Source organism: Polistes fuscatus, unplaced genomic scaffold (assembly GCF_010416935.1).
Source record: "Polistes fuscatus isolate 324 unplaced genomic scaffold, CU_Pfus_HIC Scaffold1, whole genome shotgun sequence".
Taxonomy (NCBI): domain Eukaryota; kingdom Metazoa; phylum Arthropoda; class Insecta; order Hymenoptera; family Vespidae; genus Polistes; species Polistes fuscatus.
Genome location: NW_025112997.1, coordinates 13,228,327 through 13,249,341, shown reverse-complemented (window position 1 = coordinate 13,249,341; position 21,015 = coordinate 13,228,327). Strand labels below are relative to the sequence as shown.

The 21,015-nt window shown below is 30.9% G+C and overlaps 3 protein-coding genes across 6 annotated transcripts; 1 reads left to right on the top strand and 2 right to left on the bottom strand.

Annotated features, from left to right (window-relative positions):
• Nucleotides 1-333: 333 nt before the first annotated feature.
• On the top strand, nucleotides 334-1,900 carry LOC122526099 (probable H/ACA ribonucleoprotein complex subunit 1). Its single transcript, XM_043649270.1, has 4 exons — nucleotides 334-424; nucleotides 807-949; nucleotides 1,258-1,498; nucleotides 1,585-1,900. Exons 2-4 carry the CDS (start codon nucleotides 819-821, stop codon nucleotides 1,846-1,848), a joined length of 636 nt encoding a protein of 211 aa, XP_043505205.1. The 5' UTR covers nucleotides 334-424; nucleotides 807-818; the 3' UTR covers nucleotides 1,849-1,900.
• A 23-nt stretch (nucleotides 1,901-1,923) lies between these two features.
• Nucleotides 1,924-5,212, bottom strand: LOC122526076 (la-related protein 7-like). 4 transcript variants are annotated; one of them, XM_043649234.1, is made up of 6 exons: nucleotides 5,064-5,212; nucleotides 4,691-4,945; nucleotides 4,245-4,591; nucleotides 3,041-4,174; nucleotides 2,762-2,906; nucleotides 1,924-2,670 (listed from the first exon to the last, which is right to left on the bottom strand). In XM_043649234.1, the coding sequence occupies exons 2-6, from the start codon at nucleotides 4,938-4,940 to the stop codon at nucleotides 2,513-2,515; spliced, it is 2,034 nt and encodes a 677-aa protein (XP_043505169.1). In that variant the 5' UTR covers nucleotides 4,941-4,945; nucleotides 5,064-5,212; the 3' UTR covers nucleotides 1,924-2,512. The 4 variants fall into 4 exon arrangements, with proteins under 4 accessions (XP_043505169.1, XP_043505178.1, XP_043505187.1 ...); XM_043649243.1 differs by having other exon boundaries at nucleotides 4,826-4,945; XM_043649252.1 differs by lacking the exon at nucleotides 5,064-5,212 and having other exon boundaries at nucleotides 4,245-4,566; nucleotides 4,826-4,915.
• A 6,770-nt stretch (nucleotides 5,213-11,982) lies between these two features.
• On the bottom strand, nucleotides 11,983-19,102 carry LOC122516151 (forkhead box protein J1-B-like). Its single transcript, XM_043633732.1, has 4 exons — nucleotides 19,047-19,102; nucleotides 13,400-13,676; nucleotides 12,961-13,139; nucleotides 11,983-12,891 (listed from the first exon to the last, which is right to left on the bottom strand). The coding sequence occupies exons 2-4, from the start codon at nucleotides 13,635-13,637 to the stop codon at nucleotides 12,403-12,405; spliced, it is 906 nt and encodes a 301-aa protein (XP_043489667.1). The 5' UTR covers nucleotides 13,638-13,676; nucleotides 19,047-19,102; the 3' UTR covers nucleotides 11,983-12,402.
• Between the last annotated feature and the right edge of the window lie 1,913 nt (nucleotides 19,103-21,015).

Genomic DNA, 21,015 nt, shown 5'->3' with positions numbered 1-21,015 from the left:
AGAAAATTCTTGTTATATTTATTTTTATTCTAGCTAAGAACTGTCCTGTACTCGAAAAATTTAGGAAGGGACACCTTAAGAGATCTTGCGTGAGGGCGCCTTGCGCATGTCATAGGCAGCGTGTACGTCGCTGAAAAAGACCAATGAAATTTGAATCGATATAACCTTACTTTATTGTTTGTCGAGTTTTATAAACATTAGTATCACGTGTGCTAACTACCCCGCTAAATTAAATATATATTATTATTTTATATTTATGTTAAATTTTTACACGATAAATAATTATAACAAACTATACAAAGTAATATATTGATAATTAATAAGTTCATAACAGTTTGTATCAGTTTATTCCGCTTTTCACACGAGTTAAACAAAATCAGCACACGTGGTTTATTCTACAAAAAATAATATCATTTTATAACAGGTATTTATGAATAATTTTTAATTTTATGTCACACAAGTGATATGTGTATAAGTTAAAGAATTATTTTGTTAAAAATATGTGAAAATATATTACTTTAGTATCCATAACCAAATTTAACCTAACATTTGAATTAAGAGAGAGAACATAATACTTTATTTTAGATTTTATTATTACTGTACTAATATACGTGGGTGGGTTAAAAAGTTTGGTGCCTACATAGAAATAATTTTTTGTTTCGTCAAACTCAATTTTATTAAAAATAAAAATAAAAGATATTTGTTTAAACTTGTAGCTTTTCAAACCACTCTTGTATGATTCTTATTAGTTGGAAAAAGAAGAAAAATAAAATAGAACATATTTTAAAGAATTATTTTTATTACAGAAAAATACCAATATGTCATTTCGTGGTCGAGGTGGTGGTGGAGGATTTGGCAAAGGTGGTGGAGCAGGATTTGGAAGAGGAGGTGGAGGATTTCGTGGTGGTAGAGGCGGTCGTGGAGGTGGTGGAGATAGAGGTTCAAGAGGGTAATCATTTAAATGTAATTAAATATGGGACACTCATATACCAAATTGATTAACTTAAGGAAACAACAAGAAAATTGATAAAATAATATACATTGTCGTATTATTTATTATGTAGCGCTATTAAGTCTAATTATTAAGAAAATTTATTTTAAATACAAAAAATTATATATTGATCAATCGCTACAATAATACTATTGTAATAAAGTTTCTAATTGGAATTAGTCACTTAGGTCTGTGAATGGTTCATATATGTTGTGCTTATTTGATTTTTTATTTCTTTCATAACTTTGTTTTATAAATGCTTCTAGTTACGATCAAGGCCCTCCTGAAACAATCTCTCCTCTAGGTCATTTTTCATGGACCGCACAAGATGATCTTGTTGCTAAAGTAGATATTGAACAAGTTCCCTTTTTCAATGCACCTATCTATACAGAAAATAAACAACAAATTGGAAAAATAGATGAAATATTTGGAAATATTAGAGATTATTATGTATCAATAAGATTATCAGAAAACATTAAAGCATCTAGTTTTGAAAAAAATACTCAGGTAATACCTTTTTCCTATATGTACAGTATATATACAATCAATAATTTGATTAATAATTATCTATTAAAATATACTTTATATTTCAGCTTTTCATAGATCCAGCAAAATTGTTACCTTTGCAAAGGTTTTTACCAAAACCTCCAGGTGAAAAAAAGAGGGGTGCCGGTGGTGGACGTATAAGTAAAGGATCTCGTGGACGAGGTGGTAGAGGCGGCGGCGGAGGAGGAAGGAGTTCGTTTGGTAGAGGTGGTGGTGGTGGTGGTGGTGGTAGAGGAGGATTTAGAGGTTCACGAGGTGGTGGATTTGGACGTGATTCTGGTAGAGGAGGACGTGGTAGAGGAAAATGGTAAATTGTAAGATATTTTAAATAAATAAGATGACATTAATTTTTATGTATAAAAATGTATTTGAACTAAAACAAATATAAAGTATTTTAAAGTTTTAATTATTATTCATTTGATTTTATAATCTTTAACCATTTGAGTGACAAGCGTCGCACTTTTTCTGTTTTACATCTAAAAGTACTAGCACATCAGACTAGTAATCGAAAGTAATTACACATTAGGTATATTTTCTCATTATTATAACAGATTTCTATTTCACTGTTCGACATTTTTCGACCCGATTTTTGCAGAGGTCTGTAGCATTCAAATGGTTAACACATTAAGCGCGGCGTCATTCCTGGGGATTGATAGTGATTATCTTTTATTTATACTTTTTATATTTCTACATTGGCTGCTCTAATCCCGTAGCTCAAAAAGACAGTGAAACACAATCATCACTGTGACAGTGTGTGTTATGTTTTATTTATACTTTATAACCGAACATTTTACTAAGTAATAGTTGCAGTGTGCCATTTGAATGGAAAGCAGAGCAAAATCGACTCCGCGTTCAATGTGTTAATTATTACATTACAAAGAAAAGTAATATTTAATATATATCGTAACAAAAAAAAATATTTTCATTTATATGTATAAGAACATATGTTTACGATGCATACCAAAAATCATAAATTTAGTCAACTTCATCAAATATAATATGCTTCCCTAATTCTTTCTCTGCTTTCTTAAGAAGTTTACTTCTCCCTCTTTGTTTAACTCTTTTAACCTTTTTACCTAATTTTTCTTTTCTATCTTGTGATATTTTATCCCAATAAATACTTTCATCTTCGTCTGTAATGATTCAATAAACTGTTATTTTGTTATACTAATTTGTATAATACATTTTACATTTATTTAAAAAGTATTACAAAAAAGACCTCACCTTTTAGTATAACCATATTATTTTCTTTATTAGATTTTTGAACAAATGATTGAGCTGATTCCGGTGTGTCACATCTAACGTACACTTCACTTGCACCTTCTGACACGTCTATGTATTTTATACTGTTATTACCTTTCAACTCCGCCTAAATGATATTGCTTGGTATAATTCAATTTGACAAAATTCTTTGAATTGTTTTATAATTATATATATTTAGATATTTTTCTAGAAATGAAAACTAAAAGAAAGAACTAAAGTAATGCAAATGTATGTACAAACCTTTAAACTTCTTGCATCAGTGCACGGTTCATCTAATTTAATTTTTACTATTACTCCTGGTGTAAAAGAAAATGAACGCATAGTAGTCTTGTTTATGTTAGATATTTTCTCTTTCTCTTCAATTTCTTCTTTATCTGATTTTGTCTTATCAAAATTGTTCCATTGATCTCTTGTCTTTTTCAAATGTTGCTTCAATTGTTTCATTTTGCTTCTTTGCAATTCTAAATATTTATTTCTTAAATGCTTCCAATGTTTTTTAGCCATTATTTGTAGTCCCATATTGCTTATATTATTATCGTCAATCCTACTTTTTCTCTTACGTTTACGTTTCTTTTTTTTATTCATTGCAGCTTCTTCATTATCGATATCATTAGTTACTTCGACATTTTCTATAGCTACATTATCACTTTTATTATCATTGTTTGAAATTTCATCAACATTAATGTCATTTTCGGATTTCGATTTCTTAAACTTTTTCTTTGATTTTTTGGATAGTTCATTTATTTCTTCGCTTACTTCGTCTAAATTTATTTCATCTGATTTTTGTAAAGCATTACTCTCATTAGAGATTACATTTTTAGGTTCAATATCACATGAATGATTATTTGTAGTTTCATTTATAGGTTCAATTTCATGTGACTGATTATTAGTAGTTCCATTTCTAGGTTCAATTTCACGTGAATGATTATTTACAGTTTTATTTCTAGGTTCAATTTCACGTGAATGATTATTTGTAATTTCATTTCTAGGTTCAATTTCACATGAATTATTTGTAGTTTCATTTACATGTTTATTGCATTTTTTTAATTTTTTACTGTCTGGTTCTAGCATAATTTTGTCATCTGCAATTTTAGTATCTTCATCAGTTCCAGAGCTGTGTTTTCTTTTTATCTTTTTTGATTCAGTGCTATTTTCTTCTGTTAGTTTATTCTCCTTCTTTTCACTTTTTATTTCGATACGAGACTCCTTTATTTTTGAATATATATCACTAGACATATCAGTTTCATCCTGTTTTCTTTTTATCGCTTTACTTTTATTAGTTACATCTTTTTCAGCATTATCAAAAGTAGTAATACTTAAAATTTCATCAGGATTTGTATGTGAAGGTAAAAGGCAATCCATTTTTTTAAAATCCTAGAATATAAAGCATTCACATTATAATTATAATAGAACTCGTATATTATATTGATTTGATATTATTTACCTTAAGACATTTTTCAGCTTCTTCTGGTGTATCAAATTCCACAAAAGCAAACCCTTTTATTTTTTTATTGATCTTATAGTGAGGCAAGGAAACATATACAACATTTCCATATTGAGAAAAAATAGAATTTAACCAGTCATGAGTAGCACCCGGTGGTAAATTTTGAACATACACTGTACAGTCTTCTGTATTTTCCTTTGGCTTGATTGGAGTTATACGACGAACTTTTAAGCCATTTTCAGAAATAGATAACATTGTTGATGCTTGGAGTGCTTTAGCTATCCTATTTATATCTGTGGTTAATTCTCGGATTTTGTTGAATCTAATAAAGACACTGAGATCAATATCTATAAAAAATAATATATCATTTCCAATATTAGTTATTAATCGAAGGGCTATTAAATCTTACAACTTGATAAAAGATATTAAATAAAGCTTATTCTTACACGGATCTTCCTTAATAAGGTTTTTTAAGAATTGATCTTTATTTAAATTTGCATCGGAAAAGTAAAATTCCATTTGTTTAAGTATAGCTGCATGCAATGCCCTTTTTCTAAATCTTGGTTTATTATGTGATATACCTTTTACTTTATTATTTGTTTCAACTAATGGCATTTCAATTGGTTTTTGTACTTGTGGTACTGGAATTTTTTCTGCTGCTAATTCCATATCAGAATGCTGTTCTTCCATGACCATTGTAACTATAAAAAATAAGAAAATGTTTAAATATTTCCAATATTATAATTATTATTAAATGTATTTTCTTTTAAACGATATATCCAACACGTTTAAATGTTCACAAAATATCTTTTTTTTTACCTTCTATTTTATTTCAGTATCTCAATGACACCGAACGGTAAACAAGTAACACTTAATACGGTTTAGGTTAATTAATTTCTGTAGGTTTGAATTAACAGAAAGAAACACAATTGCAAAAAATACATAAAAGTAGAGAAACAGATCTTGTACCAGAATTTTAAGTGATCGAAGCGCCGTTTGGTAATATGCTGGTTATCCTGCAAAGTTTAATTTTATCAAAGAATACAGAAGTACAGAGAAGTTCACAATCCCCTTTTTTATCTAACCAGATTTATCTTAGTTACTACCGGGACCACCAGAGAGCGATAGTAGGTACTTAAAGCGATGACGGTACAATTCTATCAAAGAATACAGTATTCTTTCATAGTACATGATAGTATATGATATATTTTTGATATAATATATTGTAATAGAATTTTAAATAATTATATTTAATTTTTAATGTATAAATGTGTGTATGTCTTCAGAAATGCATTTATAGATATATTTTAAAAGTAGTCATTTAAGACGTTCAAATAAAAGAAAATCTCAAAGGTTTGTTATTAAATCTAACGATTTGAAATATCCGTGTATATGTGAAAAGCTTGCATTCATAAAATGCAGTGTATGTCGACAAAATTTATGTTCATGTGTCCGTACGACAAATATCTTCATTTTTATGAAATTATTTTAACGTTCCTGAGCAGTGATAACTTCGAGGGTGAAATTTTCCTGTAATACAAGCATTAGTGCATTAAAATAATTGTTTAATAATCGATGTGTGTCTATTTTTGTCTAAAAGCTCGGAGTATATGTTGTGTGATCCATCCTCCTCGAAATCCATCGTTGAACTGAGTCATTGTCTTCTATAAAATTACTTTTATTAAATGATGTTTATATTCCCTTCCGAAAGTTGCGCATGTGTGTAACGAGAATTTTATTTTTAATAAAGAGAAATTAAGATTCAAACGTTTTGATTTTAGCATTTTTATCATTTTTATGTAATTAATTAACCGCTCCTGCGCAGTGATGACTTCAACGAAGTATAAGATCTCCGTACCGATGTTTTCGAAATCTAACAATAAACTAGGTCATTACACTCTGTGAAAATACTTCTATTAAAAGTTATTTATATAACTTTCCGAACGTTGCTCATGTCTATAACAGGAACAATATTCGTAATAAATACAATTTCCTTTTTTAGAAAATAATATAAACAACAAGCAATAAAAAAATATTAACAATGTACAGTGACTCAGTCTTACGGTGAATTTCGAAGAGGACAGTACATAAATCATACATTCCGAGCTTTTAGACAAAAATAGACAATAGCATCGAATAATTAACAATTATTTTAATACACTAATGCACTTTTCTTATATTACAGAAAAATTTTACCCTCGACGTAATCACTGCGCAGGAACGTTAAAATAATTACATAAAAATAAAAAGAATACAAAAATGAGAATGTTATAATCTTAAATTTTATTGATTAGGAGGATTATTCACTTTGTACACATGCGCAACGTTCGGAAAGTCATATAAACAATATTTAATAAAAGAAATTTCACAGAGGATAAAGTGTCAGTTTGAAGGGGAATTTCGAAGAAGACGGTATATAGATCATATTCTCCGAGCTTTTAGACAACAATAGACACTCTTCTATCGATTAATTAACAATTATTTTAATATTTTTATACACTTTCTTTATATTTCAGATTGTTTAAACATATATGTACTAGTATATATATATATATATATATATATATATGACTTCGAGAATAAAATTTTTGTCTCATGGAACATAAGATCGAAATTATTTAATATTCAAAGTATGTTAATAAATATATAATGCTTATATATATATATACTAGTACATATATGTTTAAACAATCTGAAATATAAAGAAAGTGTATAAAAATATTAAAATAATTGTTAATTAATCGATAGAAGAGTGTCTATTGTTGTCTAAAAGCTCGGAGAATATGATCTATATACCGTCTTCTTCGAAATTCCCCTTCAAACTGACACTTTATCCTCTGTGAAATTTCTTTTATTAAATATTGTTTATATGACTTTCCGAACGTTGCGCATGTGTACAAAGTGAATAATCCTCCTAATCAATAAAATTTAAGATTATAACATTCTCATTTTTGTATTCTTTTTATTTTTATGTAATTATTTTAACGTTCCTGCGCAGTGATTACGTCGAGGGTAAAATTTTTCTGTAATATAAGAAAAGTGCATTAGTGTATTAAAATAATTGTTAATTATTCGATGCTATTGTCTATTTTTGTCTAAAAGCTCGGAATGTATGATTTATGTACTGTCCTCTTCGAAATTCACCGTAAGACTGAGTCACTGTACATTGTTAATATTTTTTTATTGCTTGTTGTTTATATTATTTTCTAAAAAAGGAAATTGTATTTATTACGAATATTGTTCCTGTTATAGACATGAGCAACGTTCGGAAAGTTATATAAATAACTTTTAATAGAAGTATTTTCACAGAGTGTAATGACCTAGTTTATTGTTAGATTTCGAAAACATCGGTACGGAGATCTTATACTTCGTTGAAGTCATCACTGCGCAGGAGCGGTTAATTAATTACATAAAAATGATAAAAATGCTAAAATCAAAACGTTTGAATCTTAATTTCTCTTTATTAAAAATAAAATTCTCGTTACACACATGCGCAACTTTCGGAAGGGAATATAAACATCATTTAATAAAAGTAATTTTATAGAAGACAATGACTCAGTTCAACGATGGATTTCGAGGAGGATGGATCACACAACATATACTCCGAGCTTTTAGACAAAAATAGACACACATCGATTATTAAACAATTATTTTAATGCACTAATGCTTGTATTACAGGAAAATTTCACCCTCGAAGTTATCACTGCTCAGGAACGTTAAAATAATTTCATAAAAATGAAGATATTTGTCGTACGGACACATGAACATAAATTTTGTCGACATACACTGCATTTTATGAATGCAAGCTTTTCACATATACACGGATATTTCAAATCGTTAGATTTAATAACAAACCTTTGAGATTTTCTTTTATTTGAACGTCTTAAATGACTACTTTTAAAATATATCTATAAATGCATTTCTGAAGACATACACACATTTATACATTAAAAATTAAATATAATTATTTAAAATTCTATTACAATATATTATATCAAAAATATATCATATACTATCATGTACTATGAAAGAATACTGTATTCTTTGATAGAATTGTACCGTCATCGCTTTAAGTACCTACTATCGCTCTCTGGTGGTCCCGATAGTAACTAAGATGAATCTTGTTAGATAAAAAAGGGGACTTATGATCTTTTGTGTTCTTCTGTATTGCTTGGTAATACATATGGTTTTACGTTGGTAAGACAGTTTTCAGTTCTTACCGACTAAGTTTTTTGAATGAGGTAATTATCTTTTACCGATAAAGATCTGCATTGTCGGTTAAATTATAATATAGCGATAATAGATTGATATTTTTTTATATAAGTAATTAAGTTTTTGAAGTTGATAAAATGCACTCTTCTATTTTTGGTAATTTTTAATCACACTGTAGAACTTTTTGCAGAACTTTCCTCTGTCATATTGTTTGCTTTCCTGAATTGCTTCATCATTAATTTCCTCAATTTGTCAATTTGTTTATCCATTTCTTCTCACTGCATTCCTCTTTGTAGCTGAAGGTCCTTTTGTTTGTATAGTTCTTTTCACTGAAGTTCTTTCTGCGTCTTACTTCTCGCTATTATCTCTTTTGTCGGTCTCCCTTTTTTCTGTAATGTAGATTTACCACTCGAGCTACTCTGTGTATTGACCGAGTTTAATTATTATTAAAGTTTAATTATCCTCGATATCTAGCTGAAGGGAATAACAGTAGTTTCTTCAAAAAAACATGCAAATCCATGAAAAGTTATCTGTATCAATCGTTAAGAAAAATTATCATTAATAAATAAATGATTCTTTCTAATCGGTTTTAATCATTTTAATTGATTCTAAATCTACATTGTCAAAAATCGGTGTAAAAAAAACTACTTTGTGAATATTAATAAAATGTACTAGTAAGAACGAAATTATTTAGTATTATTATATTTATAGATTACTACACGCGCCATACTATACAAGAATTAGTTTTATAAGTTTCAAAAATGGCGCCAATTCACACAATAATACTTTATGTAAAGACTACGATCTCTACGGAACATCGCCTGTCATTCTATTAATAAATAACTATATTCTATTAAAAATAATGTATATTACACGTCTATATTCAGAACCGTTTGAAATTATATATTTTAGATGTCCTTTAAAATGACGGCAATAAATCCGTAAAAATTTAATGTTTTCTATTTGTTTTTTAATCCACGGATATCTGATTCTCGAGGTGCGCTTATTCACAATTGTCCTTTGACAAATCGCATAACTAATACATATTTAAATAAATTATAACTTACTATAAATAATAGGCTGATACAGACGTGGATATTTTTAATAATGTATCGTTACAATATTAATTTGTCACGTTCACTAAGATTATTTTTGAAAAAGTGAATTATTTTTCGTCATTTAGCTCGCAATTATTACAGCGACACGATTTACAATAATTATTTATTTCTTACTTAGGACGGAATAAGATAAGGGATGAATCATAGTGTTACGATAGACGCTTCGATATGAAACTTCGTAATACTCTTAAAAATATTTTACCATTGCAAATTACAATTGTGCACTCCACGCAAAAAAGATTAATTGTGAAATCTATTTTACAAGAGACATATCATTTAATGCAAGTTATATATCTGGTCCACTAGTCGTACGATCTCGAATTCATATTTTTTTCTTATTTTATAAATGACGACTTTAAAGTATGCATACAGGATGAATCAGCTAAAGGATAAATTTTTCTACTTTTTTAATGCTCATGATCTTGAATGTAGATGACCGTTAAAATTGCCATGAAAAAGGCTACAATTAAAGGGGCTCGAAAAGGCACGGTACCGTTTAAAAAAATGACGATGACTTTTAAATCTTCTACCACACCACCACCTGGGAAAAAATAATCCCCAGAACATGACTGGTTTGTCGATAATAAACAATTTAGACTTTAAGCATTTTTTTTCGATCAATAAAATTGTAGAATTTATTTGGGTGGTTGGTTTTAACATTAGTTGACTCATCCTCTACACAGGGCGGCCACGCCGAGAATGGTTTGCTAAGATTGTCTGATTGGCTGGAACGGCTGGGTGTTGTCCGACCTGATGCCTAATAAAGAAAGAGAAGAGAACATATCGAAACATAATATAGTGCAGCCACGCTGAGATTGGTTGCGGAACGGCACAGACGCAAGAGGGATGGTGCACTTGCTCCGCCTATCCCCACTTTTCACGCTCTCAAAGTCCACAGAGTAGGATCTTCGTAAAATAGTCATATGATTCTAAATTTTCGATGGATACACTTATACATGTTTCACGGTCAACCATAGATAAAACAAACATATAAATATCTAATACTTTATCGCACTATCTTATTTATTATCAAGAAAAAAATTCATCGTTTCCTGAGAGCGTAGCAAAATATTTTTCGTTTTTACACTTGAACCACCCCCTCCAAAAAAAAATCATAAATTACGATTATATTAAAGATTATTCTAAATTATTTCAATATAATTAAATATAATATTGAAGTCTTGTATATAGAAGAAGATAAAATCATGCGACAAATAAAAAAAGTAGATACTACGTTTGTATATAGAATAATAACCATGTATGAAGTTATGTTATCGAACACTTTTAAAATCGATTCGAGAATTATCATCCATTCTGAGCTAACAGAATTAAAACGTAAAACGTAAAAAGGAAAAGAGAGAGCATAAAATCGAAAGTATTATCGTACGTAATATTTTTTCTACATTCGCGTAATACAATCGATTTCTTTTTCTTCGTAATGTTTACCTTGCCATATTACGGCATCACAAATTTAAAAAAAAAAAGGGTGCTGCACTCTGTCATTTTTACCAACATGAATAATAGTTCTACACGATTAGAAATGTATTTTACACAAATGATACTATTTCCATTATCGATTTCGCAATTGAGAAATTATTATGATTATTATTCTAAGTATTACTTATTTTTGTCTTTTTAGTATTATATTCAAGAAAATGAAGATGTCATCTTTCTAGCTATTCGATCAATCCGAAACTCGAATTTTACGTATTGCCGTATCACTATTTTACAAACAGGCAAACGTTGCTCAACTATGATTAAAAATGAGAATTCGCTAAGTATGACTTCTTCGTTTTCATGGGGATTTATCATTATCATTAATTACTATTGCTCGTTGTGTAAGAATAGAGATATCTAATGATTATACTGCAATTTTATAACGAATAAACTTATCTATTCGAGCGGGCGAAATAGAAATCGCGCTCTTAATACATTGACAGTCCGAAACAAAGATCATACTTACGTACGACCTGTCTTACTTAATTAAATCATTTTAAATGTTTATTTGCTTTTCTTTTTTTATTGGAAAGAAATACAAACCGTGCTCTTAATACATTGACAGTTAAAAACAAAGATCGTACTTACATACGGCCTGTCTCACTTAATTAAATCACCTAAAATTTTCTTTCGCTTTTTTTCCTTTTTTTTATTGAAAGAGTAATATGCAAAACTTTCCAACGAAGGATATAATATATATTTTTTTATGAAAAAATTGTTAAGTGATCGAATTGAATGAGACTCTCTATACTTGTAATTCGTATTTTAACAAATGCTATTAAGGTAATTCAAAATCGAAATACTACTTTCGAGTTTTGAACGATGAATAAATATCTAATTATTTACAATCGCGTTGTTCGTTCGTTGTATTTTAAACATAAGCGTAAAATGAAAGAAATCATATTTTTTCGTCAATATTGTCAAAACGCAACGAAAATATTTCATCGCTCTTGATAAACTATACAATTAACATTATCTAATTACTTCCTGCTTCAGAAACGTCAAACAATACAGAAGTATTTATGGTTCGTTTGTTCTTCCATCGCTTCGATACAAGTTCAATATTTATTTGATTTTTTCACACGACATCGATATATTTCTAATGAACTGCTCTACAGTGAGTCGATCGATTATTAATAACACGTGAATTAAAATCGTTCACAGCAAAAAATCGCCCGTGTTTTTTACTCGAGTAAATTAAAATTGAAATACGATCAATTAGGAAGAAATTCCAAAAAGTTATGACAAAATTACTAGCTCACCACAGATGATTTTCAATCAACTTATTTCTGAATTTTTTTTGAAGAGATATTGGTGATAGAAAAAAAAATTTAGAGAGTATCCAAAAGGGAATCCAAGAGATCCAACTGGTTTTCATCCCAGCCTGCCGTGGCGATTAGGAGACCCGTAAGATCATCTTCGGTGAGATTAACTTGCGTTGATTCGGGTACTTCCGAGAGTGTGTCTGGTATCGGGGATGAAACGCTACTAGGTGGTGTCTCGTAAAGGGCGGAAAGACAGGTGGTAGGTGGTACATAACTATTTTGCAACGAATGATTGCTCGTTGTTAAAGTAGGGGACAATGTCGTCGATGTTAAGGCTGTCGTCGTTGTTATCGTTGTTGTCGTTGAATTCGTTGTGTTGTGTTGTTTTCTCGATCCTCGATTGCGTTGAGTCGTCGAGGCCCGTCGTCTCGTTCTTTTACCTTCTTCCATACGTTCCAAGTCAAGTTTCCAAAAGCCACCCTTTCCAGGCTCATCTTTCGAACGTGGCAACTTGACGAAACATTTGTTCAACGATAGATTATGCCGAATCGAGTTCTAAGGATAACAAAAGAAAATTAAGATTACCAATAAATTCTTCAATCTCATGGGTGCTAATCTTATTACCTGCCAAGCTGGATCAGCGTATTTGTAGTATAAAAAATTATCGCGAATCCATGCATATATGTTCGACAGAGACACCTTGTTGTTGTTCGCGCGCATCGCGAGACATATGATCGTGGCGTAGGAGAATGGTGGCTTTGCGTCTTGATCTGTTCGATATTTATTGGCGTTATCCGCGAGATCTGATGATAAGAAAGACGGAGTAATAATTTTTATTTAATAAAACAATGGCAGATTACCATAAATAAACAGAGTGTAATCAGTAGAGTATTATCAAAAATACTCTGTATACATTCAATTAAATAAATTATCCCAAATATATTTTACTAATAATAAGATGAAAAAGAAAACGATGGAAATGAGAGAAATATTTAGGTTCGTCGAATTACGCGTTAGATCTTTCCTGTACACCATTAATGTACTACTTTGTAATGTTAATTACCTAATTCTGCCTTCAGTAAAGGTGACATCTTCTTTGGGGGTTTTCGTACTACTGGTGGTGGCGATGGCGAACATGTTGGCGTTGACAAACTAGATGCACTCGTAATGTCTAAAGATTGTAGCCAAGAAAGACTTGTTAATTCTGCTTCTACTCCGTACTCGTCGACCTCCATATTCTTCGATGAACCGTCGTCCATCGGTATCTCAACTTCGGCCAACTCTATCCTCATTTTCTCCATCTCTCATCACCCAAGCGTGAATTGCGCGATAAGCGCCTTCTGGACACATTATTATTCAATGTTCAATGTTTATGTTCAATGTTTATTTTCGTTGATTTCCTTTCCTCAGGAAATTTTTATACAAAAATTTCTGCAACTATTCTATCAAAACGTTAATATTTTTCATATACATATGACTATATTTAATTTCAAACTATACGTCATAAATTTAATCATTCCTACGTCAATGGAATACGAAAATTTTCCGATTTTACGCAGTTCGACTTACCCCTTATTTAGAACTCGCACTGATCCTCAAGATACACTATAAACGTACAAGCAGAATATATAAGAACGTTGATGTTCTTTCACGAAAATATTCAAAAAACACAATTTCAATCACAACACCAGTGAGTTTTTGCAATGAACAAATGTCGAAGGACAAATTTAATATCAGTGATGTCGAGGATGCTCTCGTAGCTTCGCAGAAGAGACGTTACCGATCGATCATAAGATTTTCGAAAAATTGATTTAATAAAATAATGTCGATGAAATGAATTTAAATAGATCGATAATAGGAAAGAAAATTGATTAACGATGTTTACAAAATATTTGAAAGAAAAAAGAAAACGAGAGAGAAAGAAGGAACAGAAAACTCGTTGTTTTAGTCCGCGTGATCTCACGAGTTCGACTAGTAGCTTTGGTAGTGAAAGAAGCACAGACAAGCAACACCCTCAGTTCCCAGTGCACCCTCAGCCCCCACTGCCAGCAGCAGCGCCATTGGTAGAGCTGACAACAAGGCATAAGGCGAGCAGGTCGGCTCGGTGCGCGTGCGGCGACAGGTGCTGGTCTCCCTTTCGCAGGTGAACCACACATGCGCCGCTGGGAGTATAGACTCGACCCTCTTTTTCCCTCTCATGAATTCACCACCCCAGACGCACCGGCTCGTCCAAGGGAACTTACCCTTGTGCTACCGTCACGGCGCACTAGCTTCAATTTTCTCCAACCTTCCGTTCGTGCACAGGAAAACCTGAACGACATAGCCCCAAATGTCCGATCTCTGATCAGAAATGATCGTAACTTTTATATTATCGATGCTAAAAATGTTAATTTGTTCTGACATCTTAATAACTTTGGTCCTTTTTACTTATACGATTCTATTGATATGATTAAACACTAATAATTGTCTACGAATATGGAAAATTCAATAAGAGTTACTCAAAGAAATGTAAAGAAACGTAAGATAGATCCATTATCGCTGCTGATATTTCATCGCGACGAGTAATCGACAGTACACGAAGGTTTATATAAAGTGTTTTATAAATACATATTAAAACTTTAGGTGGTATATCTATACACTAAAGAAGTAAAAACTGTTATATTAACATACATCCAACCTTGGTTTTCGAATAATAAATAATTCAAGAGGAAATGTTCGAGATGCCCGTATCTTGCCCCCAATTATTCCTATGAATGGATGGAAATATTCTGCGTTTTGGGAAGTTTTCTTTGTATGGTCGACGTACTTCCAGTTCATTTCCGTTGTTGACGCGACATGCATAAAATGCATGTTAGTTATTTCAATATTAATATACAACAAAATTTTCTTTATTTTAGAACATTACTGATCTCTGTTAACACTACTTGTGAGAATAAGATACTGACTGCTCAAAAGTTTGTACGTTTCATGTCAATGAACATTATTCACATTAGATAAGATTAAAGCGTACTGAATAAGTCGTACAGCAGTTTGTGTTGAGGCAAGAAACGGACACTTCGAATATTTTCTAATCATCCATAACTTGAAAATTAAGATATATTAGGCGTATGCTTATATGACATTTTTACTTGTTTAGTGTGCTCCTGAAAATGTATTTCTGAAATATAAACGTTATGTTCTTAAAGATAAAGAACAATCGATACTTGTATTTAAAGATAGCTTGCTTTTATCTTTCATACAAAAAATATAATATTCTTTGTTGAATATTTTGAACAAATGAAAGAATATTAATATTATTACTCCGCCTCCAACATTTAGTTATTATCTTTTGCGTGCAAGATGGCACGTGCTTATTGACTTGTGAAAGTACAATTCCTTTTTATTTTACTGCCTTATTCTTCCTACTTCCGGTTCAAGGGCACATGAGTTTCGAGAATCTAACTACACCTGGACGAGACTATAACTATATTGGCTTTTACTTTCCCGAGTGCAATTTCCTATGACTAAAAAAAAAAGTTTATAGTAATTCTCCTAAATTATTAATGTATTCTAAAAACCTACTATTAAGTAATTAAAATATATTACATAAATACTTTTTCGTAGAATAAGATGAGAGAATTTATTATTTGTTTTAATATTAAAAAATATCTTATATAAATTAAACTAAAAAAATGAAAAAGAAACAGAATGCGATTCTAACTTACTGGAATTATTAGTTTAAGAAATAAACTCGGATCGGATGAAAACAATAAGATAGGAAATGAAAAATATTAGAAAAGATCTGGCTATTTTGATGGAACCATAAAGATGATAAGAAAAAATATGGATGGATAAGTCAAGCCGAATAGAAATTTGGGGGTGTGGCGTTTACCCGGCCAACTTGGTACAGCTCCATTGATCGAATTGAGGAGGCAGCGATCGGGTGGCTAGCCCGCAGAGAGAAAGAGAGTGGGAGAGAGTGACGCGGAGATTCTTTTGTGACTCTCTCTCACATCATTGGTCGTCTTCCTCCCCTTCCCCTTCCAGTTCAGCAATGTTGTGAAATTGACACTGGCGCAGAGAGAGAGGAGGATGTGCGCGCGCGCGCGCGCCTTACCCCGCTTCTATCTACTGGGCGTTTTCCCAATGGAAAGAAGGATGGCAGATTATCCCCTAAGACACACCATTTTTTTTCACTGATCTTTTTTCAATACTTCATTAATTATTCAAAAATTTAATTAATATTTAAACAATTTTCGACAAGCAAATCATCGTTTTGATGTTATTTAAAAATTCTTCGCATTGTTTTTTTATTTTTACGTTTGGGATCAGATGATCTAATGTTCGTCGAATAAATGCCGATCTCGAATGTGTTTACAGATAGAAGTAATACGCAATTATCAAAAGTTTTAGACATTGTAAGTTTTAGATATAGTTAAGTTTCTATTATATGTAGTTACAATGGTTTACTTTTTATTACAGATTTTTATAGAACGATGAATAGGCAGAAAAATGTAATCAAATTTTTTATCAACATATTCTGAGTCCGTTCATATTCGTTTTCAATAAAATTGTTAAATTCAAGCTTGCATCAGAATCATGAAAAAAAAACCTATATTATAAGTCTGGGAAAAAGTTATTACAGCTGTGATCTCTAATCTCCGAGTTTTCAATCGCACGTCATTTACCTAGTGCTTGCGTGTTTTGCGACTTATTCAAGAAGAAGTTATAGGCAACGTAATTGTGTGAACGTCATCGGAAAGTTTAGATGAGAATGAACAGATAATCACAAATTTAAACGAAAATAAACATGATTAAATTTTCTCTTAAAATTTCAGAGAACTAATTTCTCGATCGTATGATATTAATTGTAAGATACCAAGATCAAGATCAATCAATTGCAACTTAACTAATTTACATCGAAACTAATCATCTTTTTTTCTTTCTCTGCAATGAAAGAAATGAATTAAAGAAAAGTTTCAAACTAATCAGTATAAAGCATCGTAGCACATTATTGCGCTATTTAAGTACCGATTAATTGAAGAAGAGAGAAAGACGGAAAGAGACAAAAAGAGATAGAAAAATAAAAATAAAAAAAATAAAAAATAAAAGTACCTCCGTGAAAGTCTGTCCGCTACGTCGAAGTAGAAGTATCTTCGCGCACGATCAATAATCTCCTGGGAACATCCGTCCCACTGCTGTTTTCTCTAAGTGTGGGCAGCTCTGTATGATAGCGCAGGGCCAGCAGCAGCAGTAGCCATTGTCAGTACCAGCACCGACAGTACTGAACACCTGCTACCCTTCATTTCTATTTATACCACCTCTACTACTACAACAACCACTACCATCTATTTTTTTTCCTCCTCCTCCTTTTACTCTTTCTCTACCTACCCCTGTCGAACGTCAGGTTGTGACTCACTAACACCTTCCATTGTAGCTGCTACACATCATCAACGAACACCACATCATCACGGTCCCTCGTCGTTACCATTCGTTACGTATATTTACGTATCACGATCGCGAAGCTTTTCTTTCAAGAAGGGACCACCCCGAAGAGAGAGGTTCGGCACACTCATTAATTCATTCGTTCGTGACGCTAATGCGAGTACGTTCCAGAGAGAAAGAAAGAAAGAAAGAGAAAGAGGATGAATTGCATCGTTCATTTCGACGCGATCGTCTAGGATTAAATTCTTCTTATTTTTTTTTCGTTTCTTTTTTGTTCTTTTTTTTCTAATGAGAAAGATCATAATCTTTGTATCTATTTTGATTTACAATGAGCAACAAGATTAAATGAGATTCATCCATTTTATCATTATTATAGATTATATAAATTAATTTATTATAAATATTATTATGAATTTTCTTGACTTTTATCAAATTATTAATAAGCAGCAATGGAACTTTTTCAATGAACTTATTGTCGTATTGGAATTTTATTTTTGAAAATTCAATCCTCTTCCGAGTTTTCTTTAAGTGAGAAAGGAACGAAGCGAATCGAAGTCTCCTTGAAGCAGAGAGAAGTCGATCGACTTGAAAGGCCTTCTCCCAGATAATAGTTGTAGGTCATTGTAAAAGCAATGATGTGGACGTATTTCAATGGACGATTTAAAAGAACAGATAATGCCGAGTGGTTACGGTTATAGACATTAAACGAGGATAGTTTCCGGGAGGGAAGAGGCGCTCACATAAAATATTCACGAGAATTGATTCTTTCTCGACGACCACTAGTGGCCACCAGCAATGACAACAGGAGTAGTAAAAGTAACACCAGCAGCAGCTGGTAGCAGCCAGCATAATGACTGTGCCAATGACTGAATAAATACATCAAATTACTTTTACCGATTCTCTTCCAGTTGATTTTCTAACATCTACGAATCTATGTAATGCTACTATCTATTTCTACATTTTCTTCAAAAATTACCAATGATTGCCGTTTCCTGATATGTAAATGCACGCTAGAAGTTTATTAAAGAAATCTTTATTTTTCACGATACTTTTAATGATAATCCTACACTAACAGATATTGAACAATATTAAGAAAGTTAACAAACTTTTAACATTTTCGCTGTTTAGTAAGAAAACAATGTTTTGTAAAGAAAGCATCTATATCTTTAAAAACTTTGTTTATTATAATCTGTTAATTATAAGAATTAAAAAACGAAACAGTTACTAAATAATAACGATGAGATTTTAAGGAATGTAATGTAATAGAAAGTGGTCAGACTACTCACCAAGATGTTGATATCTAGCTAATTACGTTGAAAATTGTTGATTTCTTCTTTAAACTTCGTTGAAAATTGCACACGAACAAATAAATTCTTTTTTCTTTTCTTTCAAAGTAAGTACGATTGTCGAAAGTCAACATTGCGAATTACAATAAAGAAATAATTTTGTCGCGTATCCAATGTCCGGAGTCAGAAACTAAATTGCACTTTTTGCATCTCGCATTTGGAAGTCGATTAATCATCGCTCACCGATTGTTCAAAAATATACGTATAAAAAGAAATAAAGATGAACGTTTAAATTTAACAAAGAAACATAAAGATCAAATTCGAACTAAGGTCCGTTGTGATTAGTGGCACCTGCACCATCGACCATCGCTGTCGCCGTTCTACTGCCATCTTCTTACTTGTGAAAACGTTACCACCACGACAGAAACGAAATTGCATTCTTTGCAACTCACCCTTGGGAGACGATGATCGATAATCTCCCATTAATTATTTAGAAATATACATATACAAAAAATAAGATGAACGTTTAAATTTTTCAATAAAACGCAAGAATATCGAATTCGAACTAAAGACGTTTTTTAATTAGTGGTGCCTGCACCATCGACCATTACTGTCGCCGTTCCATCGCCATCTTCTTACCTCTGGAAACTTTACCACTGTAACAAGTGTACTACATCTGTTTACAAAAAAGTCCTATCGATTGTTGATTGTGCTTTTCTTAGTCAAGGTTTATACAACAACGAAATACAATAAAACAATCTGCATTTATGTTTGGGAGGTATAATCGAAGGTAAAAATAATGAACATTTACAGTTCGTAAATATCTTCGTTTTACAGCGTTTTACATGTTATGAAATAAATTAATTGTGTCAATGCTAGAAAAGAATGTATAATTAAAAATAAAAGAGGCAATTTTACTAATAATGTTGGATTAAATAAGAAATGATAAATAATATGAAAAAATTTGTAATAACTTTTGATAGTGAATACGCCTTGATTTTAACTTTACGGCAAAAACAATTTTCATTTAAATCTTTATCGATTATGAATATCGAAGTATTAATAATGCTAAATATTAATTATGACATTTAAATATATCTTATTTTCGATCATTTTCAATGAAAAATATTTTTAATAATAATTACTTAACGTTCTGAAAAATAAAGTTAATTTTTTAAGTTGATTACACAGTGTATATAGTCTCTTATTTTTATATTAGCTCTATCCTCCTTCACTTTGTATCATATACATATGTATAAATGATAAAGACAGAATTTTCTTTATTTCTATCTATCTCGTAAAGTATACTCTAGCTGCTTCTACTGTATACAAACTTATAGTCATATCTTTAGCTCTTAGCTGAGTACAGTTACCGCACTTTCTTAAACACTAGTTGATTTATCGATTAAAAACCTTGTTTTCTGATTGTTTATAATTTATTTCTCTATAACTGATTAGTAAATGTCAATAAAACTGCAAAATCGATTTAAAAGAATTCAAGTTATATAAAATAAAAATTTAGGATACTTGGTATCTTTTAATCTTATATTATTGATGTGTTTAATCTGTTATCAGACTGAATCGTCATAAGACCACCACATGTAAAATAACAATTATTTTAAATTGCAATAACTTTTAAACGAATTAGTGGATCAATTTGAAAATTTTACAATGGCTTAAGCATTAAATAAGAAATACTCTCTTAAATTTTCATTCTCTTCGTAGCATTTTGACACACCTCCCAAACATGCTAGATGATTAATTAAGCGTTAGTTTATGACGTATTTTTAATTTTGATTTAATTTAACGTAAATAAAAACAAGAAAATATTGACACAAATAAAGGTATAATTATTCAACCGAGTAACTCAATAGTTAAAAAATTCAGTCTACAAGACATAAGGAATGTTAGAATATAGACAAGGGTCAAGATCCACAGCTGAGCCCGCAGCCTTTCTTTACGAATAGTG

Excerpts from the sequence above, each read along its gene's own strand:
- LOC122526099 (XM_043649270.1), top strand. The coding sequence starts at position 819 with ATGTCATTTCGTGGTCGAGGTGGTGGTGGAGGATTTGGCAAAGGTGGT. Across the intron at positions 950-1,257 it reads GGAGATAGAGGTTCAAGAGG|TTACGATCAAGGCCCTCCTG; the intron begins GTAATCATTTAA and ends AAATGCTTCTAG. Across the intron at positions 1,499-1,584 it reads GTTTTGAAAAAAATACTCAG|CTTTTCATAGATCCAGCAAA; the intron begins GTAATACCTTTT and ends TTTATATTTCAG.
- LOC122516151 (XM_043633732.1), bottom strand. The coding sequence starts at position 13,637 with ATGGAGAAAATGAGGATAGAGTTGGCCGAAGTTGAGATACCGATGGAC. Across the intron at positions 13,140-13,399 it reads TTTACTGAAGGCAGAATTAG|ATCTCGCGGATAACGCCAAT; the intron begins GTAATTAACATT and ends TCTTATCATCAG. Across the intron at positions 12,892-12,960 it reads ACGCTGATCCAGCTTGGCAG|AACTCGATTCGGCATAATCT; the intron begins GTAATAAGATTA and ends TGTTATCCTTAG.
- LOC122526076 (XM_043649234.1), bottom strand. The coding sequence starts at position 4,940 with ATGGTCATGGAAGAACAGCATTCTGATATGGAATTAGCAGCAGAAAAA. Across the intron at positions 4,175-4,244 it reads AAGCTGAAAAATGTCTTAAG|GATTTTAAAAAAATGGATTG; the intron begins GTAAATAATATC and ends TTTATATTCTAG. Across the intron at positions 2,907-3,040 it reads CTGATGCAAGAAGTTTAAAG|GCGGAGTTGAAAGGTAATAA; the intron begins GTTTGTACATAC and ends AATATCATTTAG.